A 25,028-nucleotide genomic window follows, 5' to 3' on the forward strand; every position below is an offset into this window, starting at 1 on the left:
TGACCTCAGACAACTCTTTGCACTTAAAGTTTGTTCCACTATCCTCACAAAACTCTTCTGAGTTTCTTATAGTCTGATTGACACCTGAACAATTAGAAAATTCAGAAACAATTATCCTCTATCATAAAATGTACTACAGTAATAAGGATTTTTTTTAAGGAACTATTATAAACCACTTAAGCTGTTTATAAAAATAGAACTGAAAAGGTAATATTTCTGAACACTCAGCTACAATGGAGCATATTTTTAGATCCACTTGCTTTTTAGACACATGCAAAAAATCCTCTCAGTATTCCTCCCCCACACGTGAACTTGAAAATTTACTCCACAACTTCAAGAATGAAGGCAATACCTTCTTAAACTAGTGATCGAGATAATGAAGTTTCCTAAGAGCACTTCTGGCACCTTGTATTTGCGAGTATGTTTTTTAAAGCACTGTAGACATAAATCGTCGAGAAACAGCCAGCACACTTTTGCTGACATGATGCTTGCCGAATTGGGTCCTCTCCTACCAGGCCTTGTGTACCCCTGCTTAATGCTCAGCTTTGCAGTAAGTATAGCCTGGAGCGAGCACTGTGCAGCTGCACTCACTGCTTTTGCTTCCGCCGTGATGTAGTGGAACTGAGCTTTTCCTCTGATTAAGTTCCCCACCCACTGTCCTAAAAGATAAGCTGGGGTTCACGCAGCGTACGTTTAATGCCATGCAGTCTCACTTCCACCACGTGTTTGGTTTCGAGTTCCTTATTGTGAGAACTACGCAAACAAGCTGTGAGGAGTCCAAAGAGGAACAAAAAGGATTTGAGAATAAACAGCATTTAAAGAAATAGTTGACTTGTTAAGTCTAAGATGGGAAGCAGCATGATAAATAAGGGTAAATGGTACACAACCTATCTGGAGACAACTGAATCAAGATCCAGATCTCCACTTCTTCTAGCAGAAACTTAGAAACCTACAGTATTTGTAGATATGTACCTGTAGACATCCATACTTAGAGAATTAATCCCACAAAGACTATCTGAAAGACATTTCCCAGGGAAATTATTCAAACAGTACACACCAGTCAGTGCTGGAGCATTTTGCCTACAAAGTATATGGTGTCTCCATCACCAGGCATTCCCTAGAAGAAGTAGGACAAACACCTTCAGGACTAATTGAGGTGGAGATGATCCTACTGTGGAGTATAAAGATGGGCCAAATGACATCTATTCTCATAATATTTTCTATGATTTCTATGATTCTCCATATAAGGATGTATGAGAGTGGCCAGGAATGGATTCTATAGGCCCCAAGAGGCTTCAAGACTGGAGCAGATTAAAAAGTGATTGTAAAAAGTCACTTTTGCCTCATTACTAAAGTATATCCACTGCAAACTGCTCTGTTGGTTCAAAAATTGGAAAGGAAATCAAAGTGAACCAAAATCTGAGAACATGAATGTTCAGTCCCAGCTATCATGTTATTGCTATCTCAAATACAATTAGGCATTTAGCTGAGACAATTTAATGCTTGTTTGCTCTCAGGGCTTTGTTCAAAAAAAGGTGGCAGAAAAATTATACAAATAGAAGGAATAAAGTAGAGATTGTCTTCTCCCAGGAGATGAAGTATAAAGAACAGGAACCAGTAGGAGAGAAGATATTACTGCTTTCTCATTAATGATATGCAAAACCACTAAGAAAATGGTAGCATGTAGTTAGCAGCTTTTGGCCAAATTGCACAGTTCCTGAAAAAAACGAATTCTCACTGCAATCAAAAGCCATTCTGTTCATTTCTGGTAACTGTTACGTTGACTTCTGAGCCATTATGAAGCAGAACTATATACTAAATACGTCTCCCCTCCAGGAAAGAAAGCACAAGCATTGATTCTTTTATTGCGTCAGTAAGATCAGACTCTACTAAAATGAAGGAAACAAAATGGTATCACTTCACCTTACAAAAGCACCAGCTACCCACAGCACTGAGCTATAAAACTTATAATAAAAAATACTGTCATGTGAAACAGCAGATGACAACCAAGAGCCACACTGGCTGCAGAAGGACAGAAAAGAGCTTGTTCCTCTGTACTGCTCTGCCAATTTTTGCCAGCTGTGAAGAAAATAAGTTGTCTAGACTCAACATTTGAGTATCTGAAAATTATCACACAAGTGCTCTTTCAATTTAATTTTTGGCATTTAAAATATTTAAAGATAAACTAAAGGAAATTTCAGAGTGAAAAACTCTTCCTCAGCAAGGAATCAAAAAACCCAACTAAGGATGTAAACACAAATTATTTTACTTAGTGAAAATTCTGTAATATTTATGAATCTAAAAATGTTCAATGTTTCAAGGTTTTTGACTGAAAATTTGAAATGTTGTAGCAACTACTTGTTTGAATTCTCGTTGCTTCAAAATACAAACACTCCATAGTAAATAAATGGGATGAAGGCATTTTACACTCCCATATCCTTCCCTTCCTTATTCATTAAAAAGCAACATGACAGTAGCAACAGATGAATATATGGGGTAACAAAGACCCTTCTAAAAATTCTTTTTCTTATGCTACCATTTATTTCTCCACCACCTTCTCACAGTGCTCTCGCCAGCCTAAAGGGGACTGTAGGTATGATGAATCCTTCAGCACTAATCTTCACTTGCTGGCTAAACAGTATCACCCAGTTCTCCAAGAAGCTGCTGCTCGAGGTGATTTCTGTCCCCCCTGGTCTCCAGAAGCCAACACGTGCGCATCCTGCTGAGTGAAAGCCTGTTCAATATTTCTGTCAGTCAGACTTTTTCAAACATCAAACTCTTGCTTTCCTGTGTGCTGCTGGGAAGAAGATTCCCCTGGTAGTTCTCAATCATACCTCTGGATGTGCTGACAGTGGATAACTCTCCTTCTTGCTGATGCTCTGGAAATTTTGAAAACAGCGAGCACGACCTCTGCCCTGACCCACTTCAGGGATCCCCCAAGTGACGTCTCCCAGCTGCAGAAAGTATGTTTGCATCTGCTTGATTCACTCTCCAGCAAGCACAGCAAGGGAATTTCTTCACTGCTCCCCCCACCCCCAGCATTATTGACCCATTTTGTGGCCTCAGAGTGCCTTTAGGACTTTGCTTGGCATTTTCATGGTGAAGGAGAAGGTGATAATGGAGTCAGGCATCTGTCCACACTTGTCTGTTTCCATGGATGAAGGAGGCAATTGGGTTTTTGTTGGTTTTTTTTTTTTTACTCAAAAAAAAAGCTCTGACTTATCAAAGGCAGATTTCTGCCTCCTGCTTATTCTTTTGATCACTTCCCAGGGTAAGTGTCTCCTGCAGTGCTGCAAGGTTGCAGAAGCACAGCCCCAGCCAACTCAAAGGGTTTCAGAGCTTCCTCAGTGAGCAGGCTCATAAACAAAAAAGTCAGAATGCTCACACTGGGACATGCATCTCAGTCCAGCCCAGCACCGCTCTGCAACAGCGGCCAGCTGAACACGTCCTCTGCCAAACACAGGAACTATAATAAACATATGTATAAAGGCTCCAGTAGGGCTGGAACCTGGAGCTTGTGGCTGTCTTAGGGACTTGCTGAAAAAGAGAACTCTGCACCTTGGTGTTTAACAGCTCTAGGTGGGTTTTTATTCCACAAACACATCCACTTGCTTTCTGAAAACATTGAGAGTTTCGGGGAATTTCTCCTTTTGTCTCTCTGAAATGTGACAGCTGACAATTTTATCTGATGCTCCCTAACTCCTATATTAAGAGAGACAGTTCATCTGTTCATGGCTTTTGTGTCATCCGTGGTTTACAGATCCCTCTCATACCCTCTCTTGGCTGGTTTCTTTTCAGGCTGAAGAGTCTGTCTATCAGCTACAGCTCATGGAGAAGCTGTCCCATATCCCTGGTCATCCACATCACTCTTTTCTAGTTCTGCTGCATCTCTTTTCAGATATGAAGGCAAGAGCTGCTTGCAGCATTCAAAAACTAGAGGACCATAAACCTGTACAGAGACACAATGATGCTTTCTGTTTTCTATTCTTTCCTTTATATATATATATATATATACACACATATATTTTACTGACATTTTATACAGAACACAGAATTTTTATTACAATTCCAACATCCTTTGCCTCACATGAGGTCAATAGTTCTTCATGGTTGGATTTTCATTTCTATGACCCTGAGAAACCCAGTATTATCACAAAATTTTGCCACTTTACTCCCCATCTCTTCTTCCACATCACCTATGAATATGTTGATCAGCACAGGTGCATGGGCAATACATGTTTTTTTATAGAAAAACACACTATTAATCTTTAACAAGAAATCAGTAGAAGAAAGTCCTCATTCTCTGCAAGGATGACTATACAATTTACCAAAGTTGTCCTGAAAAGGAAAAAAAGGTAGGTTTAAACTCCTGATGGACATTGTCTTTAAAAGCCCTGCAGGTAATATATTCAGCATTGGCAATTATTGCAATAGCTTTTTTATTCTAGGGTTCCTATAATGTGCATAAGTCTGCTCTCATAGGCATGATGATAAAAGCTTATAACAATAAAAGTTCATAGAAAGACGTACTATCTAATTAGACTAGATAACATGGTCAGAAAAATAGTAAACGTATCAGACATGCTGTCTGTTGATTAGATCTGCTAAGTAAACAGCTATTCTTGGTATAACCTATTTATGTATAAATGAATGTTAAACTACTTTTTTTAAAATATACAAGACTTTGCAAAAGCAAATCATGCCTAGAAAACAAGTAACATAGTACAGTTCACACTAAACATTTCTATGGGCCCCTAGCAGTGAAGACTGGAGAATCTAGGATTGTATGCATGAGATAGGTCTGGAATAAAAAAACATTTCATGAATTAATTTTATCTAGTATGTGTCTAAATAATCTCAGATTTATGCTAACATTATGTAGGGTTTATGTGCAATGTGTTTGAAGAGGCAGACAACAGTTATTGAAGTAATTCTTATTTCATGTTTGACTCACATGAAATTATCATAGATACCTCAGAGCTCATTGTAGTACAACTCACCAGTCTGTGTCCACTGTGGGCTGCCAAGAAAATGAGAAAGGCTTTGGTCACACTCAGAGAAATGTTTTTGTCCTCCAAAGAACACAAGAATGACAGGAGATCCTACTTGAAAACAGAACGTACAACGGGACTAGATAAAGGAACGATGATTAATGTGAAGCCTCAGATTGTATCTAATCACAGAAAAATAGGTCTGGAATGGACCTTGATTAGTCACCGAGTCCATCCTCCAATTCCAATGACAGATCAATAGCACTATTTGTCCAGTACATACTTAAAGACATCCAGTAATGGAGACACTATTACACCCTCTGTAATATAAAGCTGTGCCTCACTAATGTTACCATTAAAAAAGCTTTTTCTCCTTGATGCAATTTAAGTCCATTACATCCTACCCTACCTACAAAGAACAGATTATTCCCTGTTTCTTTGCAACTGCCTTTAAGTATATGAAGACTCTTAGCAGGTCTTTCTTTTGCCTTCTTTAGCCTGAACAAATCCAGCTCCTTTAATCTTCCTGTCTTCTGCTCATTCTTGTAGCCACCTGCCCTGTCTCCTGTTGGTTCACATACTTCTTGAGCTATCGTGCACAAAATTAGCCCATTCGCTGGTGTCCTACCAACACTGCACAGAGCCTACAGACTGCTTCCCACACATACATCTTCCCGGGATATTTACTGTTTTTGCCATGAAAACACTTTGCTGATTCATATTCAGCTTGTGACTTACAGTAGACTCCAGGTTCCTTTCTGGAAGATTTCTTTTCCACCAGTTGTTCATTTTCCTGAATTTGTGCAATTTTTTCTACCTGCCTAGACTTAGCAGCTTGCTGTTGTCCCCACCAAGCTGTGCCTTATGTGTTCTAGATCAGTTTTGTATTTGTCAACATCCTAATCCCCTCCTTCAACGTGCCTGCAATTCTTCCCAGAACTGAACAGAGCTGTATTTAGGTTCTAGAGTAGGGGTGTCAAACTCATTTTCACCGGGGACCACATCAGCCTTGCAGATGCCTTCAAAGGGCTGAATATAATTTTAGGACTGTATAAATGTAGGAGTAGCTAGTGTCCTAGAGGATCCTACCTGGCAGACCCATTTTGACAACAGCTGTTGATGCCTACTCTGTAGGCACCTAGCTAAGCCCCAGATCCATAGCAGCTCTATTCAGATGATGTTGCCCCAGCTTTTTATCAGAATATCAAGGTACAGTACCAAACAATGTAACAGTACATTTTTGCATGACTCAGTTGCTGTGGTAACATTATATTAACAAAATGTACATTGTCATAGCAGATTTGTCATATAAAGTATGTAGGCTTTTCTACGTAAATAACGGCAGAAGCACCACGAGATTCTGAGATTAAAAAGTTACTGGACAAAATGTGGTGACCTGAAAAGGGAAAGTAATGCCAGGCAGAGGCTAAAGAAAGAGCTGTCAAATCACCTGGACATTTCAAGGATGCCAGTTTGGGATAAGATTATAACTGTGGTTAAGTGAAGAAGGGAAAGGTCTACCTTCAGAAGGTACTCAAGGCTGAAGCAGAAAGCCAGCAAGAAGTAAACTTACTGTTTAGGATCCTCAAGTAAAGCAGCAGTTATTTAAGTAGACAAACACAACAGACATTAACAGTGATGACATCCTGCCAGAATCAGTTATCTACTCTGGCACATCTGATAATCTCAAGAACAACCCTGATCTAGAGAGTTTGGGGCAGGGGTTACCTGAGAAGTGGGCTGCTGTGAATGGAGGCACAAAACGCAGGTTTCCCAGCCAAGAGAGCGAGGAGCAGGCTCAGCTACACACACTGGCCAGCTCGCTGGACAACTGTGGAAACAGAAGAGGCATTCTCTGTGTCACAGGCAGAAAATATCCAAGTCATGGTAAACAGCTGTAGCTTCTATGGGGAGAGCAAAAATGGCAGGTTAAATGCACAGCATAATTGAGACAGTAAAGAAATTTTGAAAATATGAAGGTGCAGTTCTTTAATTAAAAAAAAAAAAAAAGAGGTAACATGCAAAGCTGCTACAGCAATTCTGACTTGACAGTGATTCATAAAGATGAGAGGAAGAAAATCAGAACACATAGAGGAGGCCAGTTCTATAGAAAAAAGTATTCTTTATAAACTTCTGTTATTCTGTATTGTTACATTGTAGTTATTCAAATACAGGTTCTAGAAACAAAAGAGGTTTTGGTTTCAGGATGAGGCAGCTGGTCCTCTTTTCCCTTTTCTTGCTTTTAAGTACTGATTAATCCCATGAGTGAATTTGCATTCATTAACAACTTTTTCCTCCATTTGCTGACCAGGAAAGTGTTTTGCAATGTGTGAAAGTCCCAAAGAAGCTACGGATATCCTGAGTTTCGGCAAAACCTGAAGAACAGTGGTGTGGGCAAGACTGTGGACGTAGAACGGGAAACAAAACCCAGGAGGAGATGTGGGAAGTGCTGGAGCTGAATGAATCCCCAGCCCTGACCGTCCTACTCAGAGAAAGTTTTTTAACACTTACGGCCCTCCCTTCCAAGGTACTACTGTTGTATTTGAGGTTTATGGTCACGGGACAGAAAAATCCCGGATTCTGACTCCCCTATCTCTGTTTTAAAAGGGAAGTAACTTGCTTCCTAAGGTAATAGAGAGGAAATGAGGTTTTGCCAATGAGCAATGCAGTGACATCAAGCAGCTCACTTCACTTTGAGTAAATCTCACATTTAAGCAGACTTAACTTGTGCTTATGACTAGCACATTTTAACCAATTACACAGGTACTGTAGGTTTACAGAAACACAATCTCTTCTAAACAGGAGATGAGGTCAAAAAGATCCTTCAGACAATCCCACCATGAACTCTTGTATACTAAAGAAAAAAAGTTAATGTGAAACTCCCTTGTGACTTTAAGCAGTTTCAAAACCAATTCCACTCCACATTATTCTGTTCCCTCTTATTCTGATAATTGAGAATCATTTTCTCCAGCACTGCAGTGCTTTTAACTGACTCATACACTCCTCAGTCACTGGCAAAGGCTTCTATAATAAGCAGCAAAGTAGCAGTTCAAGTGTCTAATTCTTTAGTCTTGTTTTCACCGAGTTTCTCTATTGAATTAATATTCATAGTCACATTTGGACACCACTTTAACATTTCTGAAACAGCATCACCACGTCTGGGACTGAGGAAACTAGTCTCAAACTCCTTTTGCACATCTAGGTAACTAACCAGAGGAGAGAGCCAGCCTCTTGCACGATGAGCTGAGCCCTCCAAACTCATGTCTAAGATGTGGGTGAGATACACCGGGGAATTCAACAGACCTCATACTGGATGAGTTGAACAAACAAAATCATGCTGTTGCACTTACAGACTATGTCAGCTCTAAGAGGGAAGGTTTATTGAAACATATACAGGAAAACAGCATAGCCCTGTTCCTCTACAATCTTCTGCCCAAGAAAATCTATCACTTCTTATTGGAAAAGTAAACCCTACAGAGTAGGCCTTCAGTCTTGTATTTCTGTGTTGGATTTTGTAGATTAGACGCAAAACTTAAGAAATTTAGCTCATTTTCTGCTGGGTACTGGAAGAGTCTTTTATAAACTTCAGTAGTAGAACAGGGGTGAATAACAATTATATATACAATCTTCCAGTCTGTGAGTAGCAATAGCTGTATGTCATATCTTGTATACGATACGCTCACTCAGCTCACGAGCCGTAATCACAACACCAGAGTTTCATTCATCTCTTCCAACCAGCCGCCTGGCGCTGTGCCGCCCCGGCAGCAGCACAGAAGGCAGGGTGGGATGGTGAAGAGCTCCATTACTTCATCTGCACAGAAGTAACTGCGGGGTGGGAGGAATCGTCTCATAATTAGAACATGGGACAGAAATTAAGGTTTCTACCAACTCCGCCACAGACTGAGTTTGTGATCCTCGGCAAAATGCTTTCCGACGACCTCCCTTTCTCCATCTACAGGGACATCGAGGCTTGGGGAGACTTGAACAGTGACTGTCCATAGGCACAGGAGATTCTCTCAGATGGCAGCAGGACCCGTGCCAGGCAGGGAGGACCCTTCGCCCAGGCCGGGCCGCTCCAGCGCGGTGCCCGCCCTCTAGCCCAGCCGGTAAGGTCTCGGTGTTTCGGGAGGGTGGCACTACGGCGGCCTTCACTCCCGGGCGGGAATCCACTACCCGGCGGGTGGCCCGTGTCCCTCGGCCGCCCATCACCGCAGGCCGCTGCGAGGGCCGGGCCGGACCGGGCCCTCACGGGGCGGGGCCGCGCTCCGGGGCGCGCCGAACCGACCCTGCTGCGCTGCCCCCGGTGCTGGTCCCCTGTCAGCTTTCGTCGCGCCCCGGCAGCAGGTGCCGCCCGCCCGCCCCGGCTCTGCCCGCCCCGGCCCGGCCTCACAGCGGCGCGACGGGAGGCGGAGGGGCGGGCGGCGACGGGAGCCCGGCGGGCTGGCTGCAGGGCCCCGCGGAGCGCCGCGCAGCGCCGCGGGCATGAGGCGGGCGGCAGGAGGCGGCGCGGCGGCGGGCGAAGGGAGGGCGACCTTGCCGCCGCTCCTCCCGCCCGCAGCGGTGGGGCGGGCCGCCCTCTTCACGGCATGCGGCTGCCGGCAGGCTGCAGGTGGGTGGCTGGGGGCGGCGCGGGGGTTCCGGGGGCTCCGGGCGGGGCGAGGCGGGGTGCGCGGCGGCCCGCGGCGATGGCGGCGGGGGCCGTACGGTGGCCAGCGGCGGCTGCCCCGCTCCGCGCTCCCGCCCCGGCGCCGCCCATTGCCGGGGCTGAGCCGGCGCGTTTGTCAACACGGGGCCGCGGCGCCGGCCCTGCCCCCGGCGCCTCCCCGAGGTCGCCCGGCGGAGGTCGCTCGGGCGGCGGAGGCCGCGGCGCGGAGGAGCCGCCGCCGCTCGGTGCTTCCCGGGGAGGTAGGCGACAGCCCGGCCCCTCCGTCCCGCCACCCCGGGGGGCCGGCAGGCCGGCGCCGGCCGCCCCGTGCCCCGGCAGGCCCCGCGGCCGGCCCCTCGGTGGGCCCCGTCCTTGCGGAAAGTTTTCCTCGACCTCGTCGCTGCCGACCCCGGCGGGAGCGGCCGTGTGTCACCGCAGCGCCGGGCCGACCCCGCTGCGCTGCCCCCGGTGCTGGTCCCGCCGCGGCTTTGGGAGCGACGGCGGTCCCGGGGGACACGCATACCCACCGGTACCGGGAGTCTGAGAAGGAATTTAAAAGTTATTTCAGGTACTCTGCCTACCCTGCCCTTCCCCTGTTTCTAACTTTTGGGTTTTGGAGGGAGTTTTTAATAATTCGGTGAGAACAGTGGAGATTTATTCTCTGCACTTTGGGTGAGAGAACCGGCTGTATAAATTGTCTTGCTCTATTTAACCAAACCGTAACAGGCAAAAACCTCTAAAAGCTTTGGTGGAACCATTCTCAGATCCAGCGGTGGCTTTTAAGTTGCAATTTCTCTTAAAAAATAATTTTCATTCACCTGTGTGTTTTGGACCTAATTCTGCAGGCATGTCTGAGTAATGCCGGGCATGTACGGTTGTATTTGTGGAGCGGTGACGTTATTTTATGATGCCCCCGGGGGAGGAAACCGCTGTGCTGTGTTTGTACAGCACCTTCTGCAGCCCATCCTGGTTGTGTCTGGCTCTCCTGTGCCTGACCCTGCTTTGCCAACTTTGTCAGGGCCAAATAGCCCTCATGCGATGGTGTTGCTGAAAGTTGGCTTAAGTAAACTCGTCCCACTGAACAGCAGACCACACTTCTTTAACAGCAGATGTATTGAAATGTCTTGTTTACTGTGTCTTGTCCTCTCCGTCTGTGTTTGCAGAGCAGAGACATCATTCATAATTGTGGCTCTTAGGATTACGGAATTAACAGCATACTTAAGATAGCAGTAGTACAGTCTTTTGATCTGAAAAGAAAATAAACCATTCAAGTATGTCTGGGTTTTCAAAGTGGTGGGGTAATTTGTCTTCCACATCTCCTGACCACTTAGCCTGTGCCCACATAGCAAACGACTGAGTTCACAATAACACTTCTGCCAGTACTGTATTAGATAAATCTTAATTAGCTAAATTTTCTATCCGGTGATGCTCCAGGCTTAGGTTACACCTCAACAAAGTGTACTGTAGTGAATGAATCAAAATCTGAGCATATAGTTTTAAAGAGAATTTGTTATGTTAGTATAAAACACAAAACAACAATTTTAGAGAAATAGGGAAAGGGCTTTGTATATTCTTCCTACCTTCTTTTTTATGAATTGGACCAATTAGTCTTCAGAATTCAAAAACTTTTTTTTCCCCTAAAGAAGGTAGTTGAACCAATTCAAAATATTTAATCTCTCCACAAACCTTGCCATATTTATTCTTTTAGTCCAACAAGGTTGTTACACCTTTACTACTACGCTAAACTTCCATAGGGCAGCAGTCAGTGGTCTTATAATTACCATTACTATTTGTGATCCTTTTAAAAAGGCAGTTATTATTTATAAGGTCCTGATAGAACTCCAGTGGTAATGTTTTTAGGCATCTGCAGATAAAACATTCTTTAAAAAATGTCATCTCACAATATAAATGCAAAGAGAAGTCGAGTTTATTGAAGGTATGCAATTTAAAAACAAACCCCATACACTCAACCTGACAGAGCATGAAGGGATTATCCAGGCTTGACTCATCTGTGTAGACTGTGCAGTTCAGGCTGACTGCTGAGCTGAGCAACAGTCCACTGGAGTGATTTCACTGCTGCTTCTCTGGGTTGTGCCAGCCTTTACAAACGTTATTGGTATTCCAGAGCTGTTTTATTCTTTTGAAGAAAAGCTAGGCTTGGAGTCAATGAAACTTGAAAAGATTGGGGATTCATTTTGATAGTTGATGAAACTATTTACTGTTCGATTTTACGTAGGTAAGTCAAAAACTGTATGAGGTTTTCTTCTGTGAGGTCTTATACATCCTACATGCAGTTGAAAATACTCTTTAAGTGAGCTGGAAACAGACAATTTAAAGTCAGTGTGAAGTGAAAAGAGGAACTTGCTTGGCTCAGGTCAGTGTTTGTTGTACTCAGAAATGACTGTGGCTATGCAACTCCATGTTCAGTAGGAAGGAGGTGTGTGGTTTAGTTTGACTTCTTTCATTACAGAAGTCATTAAATCTTGTTTGGTATTTTCTGCATCAGATCTGTAACATCGGGCTTGAACCAGTACTTAAAAAGAAATCTGCTGTTGAACACTTAAAGTCTGTGTAGGTTTTCACTAGTTGCGCTTTTATTTTTTAAGTAAGATCCTACTCTGAATTTTGCTAGCCTAAGCTTCCAGTCAGGGATCTCTTTGTAGTCTGTATTTTAAATTCTTAAAAACTGAAGTACTTGAAAGAAAGTGACAGTAGTAAGAAAGGGGCTGGGGGGTTATAGTAACTAAGAGGAAGGTTAGAAAATGTGTGACGTGTTAACTCCTCTTTTTCCTGTTCTATAAATATTATTCCACTTCTTTTTCTGTCTCCCACATGTAACATGTAACTAACATGGATGAGGGGCTTTTTAAAGTTACTCAAGAGAGATTTGGTTGTTCGGTGGTTTCTGCAGTGTTTGTTGCCATGGCAGCTAGCCAGCGGCCTGATTAGTGATTAAGATGGTTACACTTCGTTTTTGTGTCTTGTGGTACTGGAAACTATATCTGAGGTATCATAAGAAACAGCTGTTGTACAAAGACTGCAGTAAGTTGTTTCTGTGAAGAGACTGAAATGCTTTTGTCCTCACACAGTTATTGTACAGTGATGCTTTATATCTGTTATTATGTATAGTTGTGTTTAAAATGCCTCCTGTCTTAAAGATTGTTAGATATTTACAATAAATGTACTACTTCTACTATATATTTGAAGGAAGAAACCCATTAATTGAACAAACCCGTTTTTTTATGCTTGAGAGAAGTGACACTTCAGTTTAGTTACTAAATTGTATGTTAAAGGTAGAATATAACAAAAACAGAGGTGAGATAGTGTGACAAGAAGCAGAGTCATTTTTCTTACCTCCTGATCTCAAGCTGTAGTCATTTCCAGTTAGCACATAGATAGAAAATCAATTGTAATCTGCTTATAATTGCCTTCTTGGTAGAGTTATGAGGCATTTCTCTCCCCTTGTCCCTCTCTCCACTCCCCCTTTCTTCTTTTTTTTCTAATTGTTTCTTTTTCTCTCTTTCACCATATTTTTCCTCTGCATGTCATGTGGAATAGGCAGCTTTCCAGAGTTAGAGGAGAAAAACAATCTATGGATATTTTTCACTTTAAAGCTCTGCATCTTTAAATGTTTTTGTGTGACAGTTTGAGGCTCTGTCAAAAAGTATGTTCCTTACTGTGTTGTTTCGTGATGAGCAGAAACTGAGGAAGGTTTTCATAACCTTGGGGCTTTCTGCGTAGTTGAACTAGGCATTTCTCTTTCACCCATCAGGGTTGATTATTTCAGGGGAGATCACATTACTTGGGTAAAAGGCTGAGCTTGCACTCCCAAAAATTCAAATTGTATTTTGCTTAGTATGAAATGCTGGGCTTGACACTGACTTTCCCATTCTCCAAGGATATTATATTCCCCAGTTATGGAGTTATTTTAGCTTTTTGGTAAACTAAAGCTCCATTCATTCTTGAATCATAGCTTCAGAGGGAGTATGTTTTGAAACAGTACTTTAATTTTCGAACTTGTACTTATGCTATCCCGACTGGAAAGGTCCAGACAAGACCTTTTCAGTTTGCCCTGAGGAGTAATGAAGCTCACCCTCTGCAACTGCAAGATTTGTCATTGTTCCAGGCTCACCTCCCAGCACACACCACACTATCCTGACTGCCTGGGCATTTTAAGGTTGTATTTGCTTGATTTATGATATCAGGATAACACTTCAAAATTGGTTGTGTGTCATCCTCATCCCTGGGAGGGGAGATGTCTGTTTATGTATGTATATGTCCATGTGTGTGTGCGTGTGTATGGTAGATAGATACAGAAGAGAATGCTAGACCACCCTAGGATCTGCTGTCCTTTAAATGTAGAAAGCACCTATGTGCTCACATTTACAGCTCACAGTATCTCTGTTTTAGACCAAAGTGTTTTGGTTCTGAGTTCTTTCAGGATAAATAGATCCTTTGCATAAAACTTTTGCAAGATTATACGAAGTATTTAAAATATATTATTTGTTACAAGTATAGCTTTCTTGAGAGTGGATAGTGAGGAAACTAAAGCTATGTCCAGGATGAGGGATTTTACTTAACAGGAAGCTGACATTTTGAGAAAAGAGTAGAGAGAGAGGAGGGAGAGACTAACCAAGACGTTCAGTATTTGGGAGTGAAGGAGAGTTTAATGGAGGTTAATAGTCCTCCCAATGGAAGAAATACAGTAATTTCTTTTGGTATGGAAGGAATGTCTTGGGAGGTGGTTGAAAGCTGAAGGGGAGTGCCAGAGATGGAGAAGTCAGTGAACCTGGAGGTGTTCAGCAGTAAATGTGATGAAGGTTATTGCAAATACCTGAAGAGCAGTCTGCTTGCTGCAAGTAGGTAAAGCTCAGAGGCTGGGAAGAGTCTTAAATCCGTGAGTCCTTTACTAATTTACAAAAACTGTCATGATAGTTCCTGAATGACCATTTCTGTGAACCATCCTCCCCTATGAGCTGTAAAAAGTAATGTGTTAAGTTGCGAAATCAGTGAATCAGTCCCATCAAACTTTGAAGTTTTCCGATGAACTGAAAATTTCTATTGTGCTGTGACTTCAACCTTTTATCTTAAGACTAATGAAACTTGGTGGTTTGGCAGTGATTAGCTGGAAGAGGGACAGATTGTATTATTTCCTTTAACAGAAGTTACTTTCCTAGTCTCCTTTTGTTCTGCAAACTGTTAACATAAGTAGCTGGTAACTATAAATCCTCATCTCTATGCTTTTTCGCGTCACCATTCTATTATAGTTGGTGCCCTGACTCTTGACAGATCTTTTCAGTCCTTCGTCATCTGTAAAGCTAATGTTTGAATCACTGAGTTATCTGATATTTCCAGCATTAATGCATGGCCTCATCTTTGCTGAGAGACATTTCTCCTGTAAAAAGTACCATCAACCCTTTCATGGAGATCTCCATGTTACCTAAGTGGAAGATCTGAGAGCCTCGTATTTTGCAGCAACATCTCTTAAGGCCTTTCCACCTTAAAACATTAAACTGATTTGAAAACCTCAGACGATTTCTCCTTCAGCAGTAATTCCAATACATACTATTTGTAATGCCAGATACACCTCTGGAAATGGTTTGTTCTGGCTGGGGAAGGGCTGTGTTGTACAAGTGCCCAGGGCTGTGCACCTGGGTTCACAAGTCTCTATAGCAGCTGCTTCTGGGATTGCTGCTGCTATTCTTGCTGGGCTGCCAACTGGGCTTTTGCCGCTCTTGCTGAGCTGTGAGTTTGACTCATTAGTGTTTCTGGAACTGTCACTGTTGGGATTACGGTCTGGGTTTCTTGAAGTTGTTGCTGAGCTACAGCCTGTGCTTACAGCTGAAAGATTAAAATCAGAGTTTTCTGCTTCAGCTGTTGTTTCCTCAGCCACCTCTTTGCTTGTCTGTTAATAGCTTTTTATTTTAGCTATTGTGTGGAAGAAGATAACATCTGGTATCATGCATACATTGATGTGACTTTCATCTGGTTCCAGCAAAAGACTGTGTGGCTCATAAATATATTTAGGTGGTACTCACTAGCTGGAGTTTGACCTTATTACATAGACTCATCCAAAGTTTCGACTTAGTTTCTTGTGAGCTCTCTACATTCTCTGAATGATCATCTCTTGTGTTATAAATGGAACTTGGTAAACCACCCTTGCCTGATGAGTTATGTGAAATTAAACTATGGATCTTCAGAGACATTTAGCATGTGTTTGCATTGTGGAATTACACAGCCAGTCTTTTTCAAGACTCAGAATAATTGATCTTTCACTTTGCTAAGTTTAACTGTGTTGGTTACATGCCTTGTCTCTCCAAAAGGTTTTATTCAGTATTTGGTGATGATCTTTCATCTGAGTTGTTTTATAGAACTGGCAGCTCAAAAGTTTTGTGAGGCTGTGGTAGCAATCTGTAGTTCCTGTGGGACATCTTCCTAAATTTCAGGCTGTTGTTACAAATCAGTTACCTCTTTATGTGTACAGTTGTCACAAGAGGGACCTCAGATAACAAACTCATTTAGTGTGAAAACAAGCATCATCACCTTAATACTGATCTTTCTTGCTGTGCTTCACATAGTTCCATGAGCAGTTTGAATTGTTCAGCTGCAGCGTGGATGCATTTGTCGGTATGCCTGGGGGAGCTCTGGAGAGAAAACGCTTGGAGCAGGCAGACTAAAAACAGATGCCTCCAGCGGGCATTGTAAGTAGAGTTTATTTCATCCACTGAGATGGAATGATTTTGTGGAAAGTGAAGCTTCATCCCTTGTTAAGTGCAAGATGAGGTTGCAAAAATAGGTAATGAGACCAAATAGGCTGTATTAGCAAGAGCATAGCCAGCAGATCAAGCGGAGTGATCATTTGCCTCTCTTTTGGCACTGATGAGATTGCATTTGGAGCACTGTGTCCTGTTTTGGTTTCCAAGCACAGAAGGCACTGACTTTACTGGAGCAAGTCCAGTCGACAGCTACCAGGGTGATTGGGGGACTGAAGCACATCACATACAAGGAGAGACTGGGAGAGCTGAATTGGTTCAACCTTACTAAGAGAAGACTAAGGGGGATCTTATTGCTCTCTTCAGCTGCATAATGTGAGGCTATAGAGAAGACAGAAGTATTGCAGCAAAAGGACAAAAGACAGTAGTCACAAGTTACAGTGGAGAAATTTTGGCTGGAAATGAATGAAAATGGCACCATGAGGATACTTCAACACTGGGACAGGTGCCTTGAAAGTTTGTGGAATTTCCAGCCTTGGAGTGCTCAGAAGTTGACCTGGAAAAGGCACTGAGCATCCTACTAAAGTTGAGTGGGAGTTTGTTGGACTAGCTGACCTCTGGAGATCACTTCCAAACTAGATTATTTAATTCTAAACGTTAGTAGCATCACCAGTTCTGAATGAAGTCTTCCCATTTGCATCTGTCATTGTCAGATCTAACTTCAGGACAAGGTGGGACTCCGAAAAACAAAATGTGAGCTCTGGGGGCCAGAAAGGGCTCAAATATTAAACTTAATGAAGGAATCTGTGCAGGTCTTCACAAGTCTAAAATCTACCTGGCTTTCCAACTTAAAAAAAAAAAAAAAAGAGGGGGGGTGAAGGTAAGAGAAAAGATTCATAAAGTGGAGGCTAAACATAAGGAAATTTGGTCTGCAGTATTAATTTCTACTTTTAAAGTTGCAAACTTCTGAGCTCAGAATGAAATTATTGTGAGACTCTGAAGACCTACAAAAATTACATTAAATCACTAACAGATGGTTTGTCTCCTTTCGATATATTATGTTCTTAAACAGAAGTGGGCAAACTGGTTTATTAGTGTATAAATTACTAGGATTTCAAAGCCTGGTGTATGTAGTTCAGTGTGGGGTCTTCCTGGTAGTTTCTTCTGAGTTCTGGGATCCAGGAAATCTGAAGAAGCGCCATACCTAATTGACAGGTAGCCAGACTTCTGTGCAGCTATTTTCTTTCTATTTATTTTTGAACTTGGATTTACAGCTACAGTAACCCACTTTCTGTAAGATCTGGCTATTGTTGCTACTTGTCAGGTCTATTATAAGCTTTCCCAGAAAGTGAGAAATAATTATATACTAAGTGTGTCTTGACAAACTGTGTAACCGTCTCTGTCTTCTCTGATTCTTAACTTACTCAATCTGGCTCAAAAATTGGACCTTAACGTATTCTCTGGCTCTTTCATTCTGGTAGAGAGTAAATGGCAAGGCTGAAAGTCTTGCAGAAAATCCGCTGCTGGCAGCTCTCTCGCAGAAGGCTCCAGTCCAAAATGACAACTGCAGTCGTGTGGTACAGGCACAGGAATTGTCTCTCAAATAAGCATAACCCTGTGAAGCCATTTAGGGCGACGCAGAGTCCAACCAACACCTTGAAGTCTGTCCAGGAACCCCGGAGATTATGGAGCTCTGTTGCCAGCAGCATGACCTGAAACACAACCTGGCCATGTCACTAGACAGTTTGAGAGGCCTATTTTCCTCTGACAAGCCTTTCAGACTCTTAATAATAGTCTGTGACACAGATGAAAGATGTTAGGTTGACTAGCTAAGTCTCTTAAATTTGTATTTAAATAAAGAGAATACTTTTTTTTTTTCCACATAACCATGTTAGTTTTGTTAGAGGATTTTCTTCTGACAGAACAAATTTGAATAAAAGTACTTTGCTAAGCATGACAGCTTACGCTTTGTACAGTTGTAGGCATTGTCTGGCCACCCAATATTGTCACAGGGAAAGTTAATTAGACAGTTCAAATTTTCGTGCTCAGAAAGCATCCAGACAGCGTGACTCATTCTGGAAGTGGGAAGAGATCAAATCTAACATGTATCACTGGAAACGCTTTTTGTTTGTTTCTCGTGTGCTTTGTATCTCAGTGTCTCAGCTTTAATTCATAAATAATAAAATCAAGAAAGAAATTCAACAGAGTGCCCTCCAGTGATAATCTTTAAAGCAGCAGTGTTCCCCATTTGTTGCAGAAATCGGCAGTGTGTTCCACGCCGCCCTGGCATTGGTGGGAGCAGTTGCGTGACAGCCACCTCAGTGTACGGCAGGGGTTTTCAGCATTTTCTGGCTTGCAGACTCCTGAAAACCTTCTGGTAGAGTTTGAAGCTCTAGAATCTAAGTAGCTGAACTGCCACTTGGATTTTCTTGGGTTCCTTTGGCAAACTGTGTAAAAATAGGATAGACCCTTTGCTGTGTGTACACTGAAATTTGAAAAACAGTGGCAGAAGATTTTTTTTTTTAATTATTATTTTTAATCTAGGAAATTTTCTTAATACCTTAAGATGTTTTAGGTTCCCTCATCCCCTGATAGGGCAGAAACAAATACAAGATATTTGATTAAAGTGCAGTTTTAAAGAAAGCTAAAAAGACTGTTAGGCCTACCTCTCAGTGCTAATGGCAGCTGTTGTATTTTTCCCTTATATTTGCATTTTTAAGTAATTTTTTTTTTTACAGACAGGAAATGGTACCTGAGGCCACAGTACTAAAGAAAGATGGGAGTAGTTCTTCCATGTGGCTGTATCGTAGCAGGGAGTGAAAGGATCTACCCCTACAGACACAGGCATAGTGGAAAAATTGAACCTTAACCAGCCAAACCACGGAAATGATCAAATTATTTATGTCGCTAGTAAAGGAAGACATTTCCCTGATACTACTTACTTTCAAAATTAGTCTTTGCTTCAGAAAATGGGTTTCATTTGAAGAGTAACTCCTCACTGCGGTGCTGGCGGGTGATGTGGGAGTCTTTGCTGTCGCAGGCACTGCTTTGCGCTGCCTGCGTGGTGGCTGGTTTGGCTGGAGCCTGTCGGGCTCCTCAGGTGAGCACCACGTCATCTCATGACAAACAGCTCGTGGCTGTGGTCTTTGTCTACCCACAGGCACGCAAAGGCCAGAGCTGTTTATACTCCTGATCAGCAAAAAAAATAATTGCTATGTCATGGTAAAACTTAGGTTTTTTCCTCTTCAAAACAGAGGACGTCATGATCAATGTAAAAACAGTTTCCTCAAGGCTTGCATACAGTCAGTATTCATGATCTAACTGGATTATAGTAGAAACTGGAGACCTTCTAACTCTCTTTTGAGATGATGGCCTGCTGGAGAATGCATCCCTGCTTTTTTAAACTTTAAGGATAACAATAGACAGCTGAGTCTTCTTTCCAAAAGTGAAACAACTCATTGCTGCTTTGTTTTAATGTTTTTGAAAGTGCATATTTTTCTACAGAGAAACTACACTGCATTTAAAAATGCAACTGACCTATATATATATATATTATTTTTTTTTAAGTCTAGGTGTTCTCTAGGCAGAGCATTACTCATCTTTATCATAATTTCAGTTGTTTTTCTGAACTCGGGGCACTTTTTACTGGTGATACAGTTCACTCCTCTGCGTGCCTGTAGAGTTGTGGTGGTTTTTTTGTTTTTATGGCTGTGTGTAAACACAGTCTATAGCACCACTTACCATTCCTCAAAACTAAGTAAACTTCTTTCAAAGTGTTATACTTAAGATACTTTGCATCTCTTAACATACTAACTGGAAAAGAAGAATTTGTTTTATTACCACATCATAATTTTAAAGATAAGCACCTTCCTTGCAGCTCCCAAGTCCAACAGTATATGTAGGATATTTTTCAATGGCACAGTAATGGGTTTTGTCTGTAACATACAAGTTTTATTTCTAATTCATAAATGCAATGGTATGTGATTGATTAACTTGTGCAGTGTATTCTTGCAAAAGTATCATTTATTACTGGAGGCTTAGCATAAAGTTCTGCAATCAAAGATAATGAAATACATTAATGGGGCAAGTTGTCTTTCTAATTGCTGCAATAATACCACTTTAGTTACAGAATGACCACTTTGTATGCTTGCATGAAATAATTTCTTTTTAAATAAGGCTTTGTTTTCAATGTGTTTGAAACAACAGGAGTTGGCAAGAACTAGCAGCTTTTTAAGTGTTTTTTGGTTTGTTGTTGTTTTTTATAGTAGCACATCCCTAATATCTTCAGCCTATGCTGTCTGAATTTCCCAGCTGCTCCAGCTCTCCCTCCTTCCCTCTCTCTGCTCCTCCCATGCGTGCTTCTCATACCAAACTGGGCAGCGAGTGGGAGGGGACCCTCTCCTTCCCACCCCTCACCCAGCCAAGAGGTTCACCCTGGTCCCTGTCAGCAGCATCCGATCGCTTTGCTGGGTGCCCTTTGGAAATCTTCCGCCATGGAGTCCCTGAGCCCGTCACCTACATCCAGTTCATGATTTTGTGCTGCCCTGCTGTTTAATCAAGTGGTATTAGGGAGCGAAGGATGTATACGACGTCCAAACTCTAGGAGCCACAAAAATAGGCGTTTATAGCTTACCGATATTTCAATACCAAGAACTTGAAGAGCTATTACTTTTGCTGTAGTTTGGTGACTTGATTTAACTTACTCCTTGTATTTTAGATACGGTAATAGGCGACTGCTTAATTAGTCAGATTACTGGATTTAGAGGTTTTAACACAAAAAGTAGAAATTGCTTTGTCTGTTCGTGCTGCCCAACTTCTTGTGATGCTGTTACAGCCTCTCACAGATAAGATAGGAGAGCCACAGCGTTTCTTACTATGGTTTTTTTTTTTTTGTTGACCTCATCATTCCCGTTAGGAAGCATTGTGTATGAATGCTATTCTGTCATCACAAGCATGATTTAATAGGACAGTCTGGCACCTTGTAAACCTTGGACAGCCCAGCTTCTTTCAGGGAAGAACTGAGAAAATGCTTCCAGAACAGGCAGCTGGTTTAAGTAACTGACATTGTACACAAAGTTGACTGAGAAAATGTCATCTTAATTCATGCATCTACAGCTTGCTAGAATATTTTCTGTAAATTAATCAATATAATGTAAATTTTGAGATTCTGTGTGTTCTGACTTTGGTCACAGGGCTGCAGGATGGGGTTAGCATGAACAATAATCTGCAACTAAAGTTTAGACCTGGTTCCCTCAAGACACATACTTGGGAGCATGCTGAGTTGCTGGGGGTGGGAGTATTCCTATTGACATTGAGGAGACAGGTCTTTGCAAGTAAACGTCTTACAACCTCATTTTTAAGGCTGATTTTTAGGCCAGATAAATACACTTGCCCTGGTTGTGCTTGTAAGTATACCAGTTCTGTGCTATGGAGTTCTCAGTTTGTTACAGATGTACATAAAGGGTATCGTACATGTCCTCTGCCAAAAGAAGCATTTCTGGTATTGCAAGAGCAGTGCCTGGCTCTAATCAGGGAGATATTCGTCTAACAACTAGCCAGGTGACCCTGCTTGTGTTTCATGGCAATTCTTGGACATAGTTGAGCTGGACTGGCTTCATATTTTGCCTACAGAAGTTTTAATATGCTTAACATTATCCAATACCAGCAACTGGGGTAGTCTAAATACCACAGCAGGGACTGATTAGCTTTTTCAGATCACTACTTTTATTCGCTGTTTGCAAAGAGGCTTAATCCGGTGCTGGAGATCAGGCGTCCCACTGTGCTCGTGGGTAGCTTTCTCTCACTCTTTGTGTTCACAGTGGCAGAAATTAGTGAGGAGCCTCCTCCTGCCTCCAACTTAAAAGCTCCAAAATAGCAGTGTTAGTAGTTGTTCTTGGGAGTGTTCAAGGGAAAGTGCAGACAAACTGCAGTTGGGGTTTCTGCTTTGCAGCTTAGTGTCTGGGCACATCATAAATACATCAATGTAATAACATGGTGGTATGGGCTTTCATTTACTGTATTGAATCACTATAATATCCACATAAAGCTTGGGAAATTACTCACAACTTTTCTAACAAACCTATTCTAATTCTTTCCTTCTTCTAAATCACAGTGGATGTTTCCCAGCAGATAGCCTGTCCTCCCAAGCAGAGGAGGACAGCTGCCTCTGTGGTTCTTAGTATTGCTTTCAGTAATGATGCTGAAGTTGAGTAAATCCACTTTTCTAGTAGTCATTCAGAGGAACAATTGCAAATGTAGAATCCCCTCCTTAGTTACGCTGAGCTGTCTTCAGTGAGGTTAGCAGCAATGGCAGCTTTTTGTTTGAAAGTCCACATGTCTCCACCTTTTTTATTAAGCATCAAACCTTTCTATTGTTAGATTACTAAATATGAGTGTTGCAGGGCTTGGTGATATTGGAAATGTTGGGCAGTGAGAGGAAGGATGGACTGGAGTTTGTGTTTCCATGTGGCTTACTTCGATAAAAATAAAACCAATAAAAAGCTGGCAATGGCTTAGCTCCTGACCTGTGTTCAAATATTTCATTGTTGCAAAGAGACAGAAGATCTTGGCATCTAGAACAGGTCTGTGAAATAAAAGGGAAAGAAGTTCTGTTGCAAAAAAATATGAGTGACTCCAGAACAAAAGAGTGATTCATAGTTCCTCTCTATCAAGTGCCCTAGTGTTTCAATGCCACTGCTTAAAAATATCCATTATTCCACATATTAATATCACATGGTTTTAGTTTAGTCCGTTTCACCTTCCTTTGAAATCACCCACAAGATCTCTGTTAGAGTTGTGTGCAAATGCAAGTTTATTACATTTATTGACTGATGTACAAAAGTGTCAGGAAATTCAGAAAGCAGCTTCTGAATACATTTCAGTGTTTAGTGTGGGCTCGTTTCATACCTCCTTGCACTTTGTACCAATATGAGTAATTTTGCAAAAAGGAAAAGGGAAATACAAACAGCTACTGATAGATTTATTTCTCTTTAATATTTTTCCTTACAAAGAACTTTTTGTTTCCATAATAGAAGGGATTATATTCCATACGACTGAGATATTTTAAGAGGAACTCGCAACTTTTACTACTATAAAATAATTCCTTTCTTTGTTTCATGAATTAGAAACAATGAGGAGAAGCTGAAGTCTGCCCAAGCCAGGTGTTTCTTGTTGGCAGCCTGCTCCCTAATGACTCTGGCTCTCGTACAGCAGCTGCCTGCTAGTCTCTTTTGTATGGCCTATTGTTGCTGCACACCCCTCGTTAATACACATGCTGCCCGGGGCAGACCCCGAGAATGACATCAACTTGCTTATCTGAGACAGCTCCGAACCTGACGCAGGGTGGGTGGGAGGTTGCCTCGCATCTGCCCGGCCAACTAATTGTGGGCGCTGCGGGTCGTGATTGGCTCCGCGGCCGCGCAGGAGTAGGTTAAGCAAAGACATCGCGGGTCCATCTGTTCGGCCAGTCATTGTTCTGCTTGCTTGCCTGAAGTCTGCAGCTGAAATCGCGTTAAGGAGTTGCTTCTGGAACAGCTACAGGAAACCAATGTCTGTGTGTTTTCCAGCGAACGTAAGTATAGGGGCTTCTCTGCAGAAACGGGACGTTTCACCTTTCTGGTGTTTCAGCGCATCAGTTTGCATTCAGACAACGTAGCTAGTGTGTGTGTCAGCTGAGACTGGCACACTTTGGGTCTCTCTTGGAAAAAGAGGGAAAGAAAAATAGTTATGTCTGGAGACCAAGTGTATTAAAGACCGATGATCTCACCCAGCGTTTTGTATTAAGGAACTTTCAAAAGCATCAGTAATGGTGTTTCCAAGAATTTGAAAATGGTAGGCAGTAGCCATGAATGGAACCAATTCTCCTCTAGCCCCCTGGGGGAAGGGGAGGTTTCAACTTTAAGTTATAGGTATTTACCCTTTTTTTTTTCTTTTCCCTCCCCAAATAAGCTGTTATTTACTTTAGTTTTTTGCTGGTAGAAAAAACCTGTAAGAAAAAAACAATCAAACAACTTTGCTATTATAACATACAATGGATGAAATTTCCTGTGTTTGTGAAAACAGGAGGAGCTTCATTGTGGGCTACCTGAAGATACTGTAGTGCGAGATAGAGCATTAGGATGCTCTCAGATGAGAACAGGTTCCAGTCGAAGGTTTTGTGCTTTGAAAGCTATTTGTAAGCATCTTAGATCTAGCCTGGCTATTTTTATAAAGTTTCTAATCTGTTTTGTTTTATATTTCGAGTTCAGATGTGAGGCTGAAGAACAAGCACTATATACTCCATGAGCCTGTGTTCCAAGGATCCTGTAAAGAAAAAAACAAACAAACAAAAAAAAAACACCAAAAAAACCCCAAAGACTTTCATATATCAGCTGGGAGGGAAAGGGAGCATATAAAAGGGTTAAAAAGAGGTTTGCATTTCTACCACATGCCCTATTGTGTGAACATATGCATGAGTCTATTGAAAGTTTTCAGAAGATGGGCAGGCCACCAGTTGCTGGTCTCCTGCAGTTCCAGTAGACATCTGTTGCCCCAGAGCATTAACCAATCTGTTCAATGGGACATCCTTCCTTTGTTGGATAGAATGATGCAGACAACAGCACACACTGAAATACAATGGTAATTAAATACATAGAAACTACAGCAGTAGGTATTTATTACATATTCATTATTTTATTTGCA

At 42.0% G+C, this 25,028-nt stretch overlaps 1 protein-coding gene and 1 long non-coding RNA gene across 6 annotated transcripts in view; one reads left to right on the top strand and one right to left on the bottom strand.

Annotated features, from left to right (window-relative positions):
* Positions 1-2,406: 2,406 nt before the first annotated feature.
* Positions 2,407-9,181, bottom strand: LOC110358064 (uncharacterized). 3 transcript variants are annotated; one of them, XR_002412156.2, is made up of 3 exons: positions 6,720-9,181; positions 4,955-5,020; positions 2,407-4,338 (listed from the first exon to the last, which is right to left on the bottom strand). It is a non-coding gene; the product is annotated as an uncharacterized LOC110358064 (long non-coding RNA). The 3 variants fall into 3 exon arrangements; XR_002412153.2 differs by having other exon boundaries at positions 2,408-4,338; positions 4,974-5,020; XR_002412154.2 differs by having other exon boundaries at positions 2,410-4,338; positions 5,001-5,020.
* Positions 9,182-9,270: 89 nt separating this feature from the next.
* ZC3H12C (zinc finger CCCH-type containing 12C) overlaps positions 9,271-25,028 on the top strand; it is a 46,765-nt gene continuing 31,007 nt past the window's right edge. The window contains exon 1 of one of the 3 annotated variants that reach the window (XM_065049109.1): positions 9,271-9,600. Coding sequence is in view for 1 of the 3 variants with exons in the window: in XM_021286279.2 (XP_021141954.1) it covers positions 23,896-23,919 (24 nt within the window). In the remaining 2 variants the exon portion in view is untranslated. Of the gene's footprint in view, positions 9,601-9,844; positions 10,205-10,355; positions 23,920-25,028 lie in introns of those variants that run through there. The other 2 variants (XM_021286280.2, XM_021286279.2) reach the window with 2 other exon arrangements.

This window comes from Columba livia, chromosome 1 (assembly GCF_036013475.1).
Source record: "Columba livia isolate bColLiv1 breed racing homer chromosome 1, bColLiv1.pat.W.v2, whole genome shotgun sequence".
Taxonomy (NCBI): Eukaryota; Metazoa; Chordata; class Aves; order Columbiformes; family Columbidae; genus Columba; species Columba livia.